Source organism: Octopus bimaculoides, chromosome 2 (genome assembly GCF_046866305.1).
Source record: "Octopus bimaculoides isolate indiv1 chromosome 2, ASM4686630v1, whole genome shotgun sequence".
Taxonomy (NCBI): domain Eukaryota; kingdom Metazoa; phylum Mollusca; class Cephalopoda; order Octopoda; family Octopodidae; genus Octopus; species Octopus bimaculoides.
Window position 1 is genome coordinate 115,577,960 of NC_142929.1, and position 1,072 is coordinate 115,579,031.

The window sequence follows — 1,072 nt, forward strand, 5'->3', positions numbered from 1 at the left end:
TTTGTTAAACGTTCAAGTAAATGGAATAAATATTTCGTAATTTATGAGGAAAGAAACAATTTTCCAAATTACAGCAGCCAAAAGTTAACGATCACTTAGAAAAAAGTGAACTACTAACCGAGGTATTTGTTGTTTAGAAGACTGTTAATGGGCTAACAGTAACTTCTTATGATCTTACATTATTGGAACATTCAACTGTCAACATGGCGGCTTCTGTGAGACGACTGGTGTCCTGTGATGAAAATCAAAGGATTGTGTGCCTTCACCAAGAGGGTAAATCAAATTCTGTGATAGTAACCACTGTAGGAAGATCTAGAAGTGTTGTGCAACGAGTTGTAGCTCGTTTTAAGTCATCAGGATCGACAGATGCTAAACCCAAGTCCGGTAGACCTCGTAAAACTTCACCAAGACAGGATCATGTTATGATTAGAATGTCACTGAAAGATAGGTTTAAGAGTGCTATTGAGATATCCCGCGAGTTTAGCTCCACTTCCGATATCAACGTATCGCACAAAACAGTTTCTCGGAGGTTAAGAGGTTCTGGGTTGCTTGCTTGAGCACAGGCAAAGAAACCTCTGATCTCCAAGAAGAATCAAAGAGCCCGTCTTTGTTTCTCTCACGAACATGTCATTTGGACTGAAGAACAGTGGCTGCAGATTCATTTTAGCGATGAATCGAAGTTTTATGTGATTGGTTCCGATGGCGGGTTTACGTCCAACAAAGAATTGGTGAAATATTATCTCGTGAATATGTGAAGAAGACAGTGAAATATGGAGGAGGCAGTATAATTGTATGGGGAGTGATCTCTGCTGCTGGTTTTGGTCCACTAATTCGCCTACAAGGGACTGCCAATGCTGAAGTATACAATCAGATTCTTAGACAGCATGCCCTTCCACATCTCCGTTCCTCGTCAGTTCATCCTCTTATATTCGTGCAGGACAACGCTCCCTGTTACACTACGAAGAGAGTCAAAGATCTTTTGGGTGATGAAGGGGTTGATCTAATGGAGTGGCTACCTCAAAGTTACGATCTCAACCCTATAGAAAACGTTTGGAGGATTATTGGAGATGGG

At 41.1% G+C, this 1,072-nt stretch overlaps 1 protein-coding gene across 1 annotated transcript; it reads left to right on the forward strand.

Annotated features, from left to right (window-relative positions):
• The first annotated feature begins 203 nt into the window (after positions 1-203).
• LOC106871172 (uncharacterized) lies at positions 204-557 on the forward strand. Its single transcript, XM_014917502.1, has one exon. The coding sequence runs from the start codon at positions 204-206 to the stop codon at positions 555-557; it is 354 nt and encodes a 117-aa protein (XP_014772988.1).
• The last annotated feature ends 515 nt before the right edge of the window (positions 558-1,072 follow it).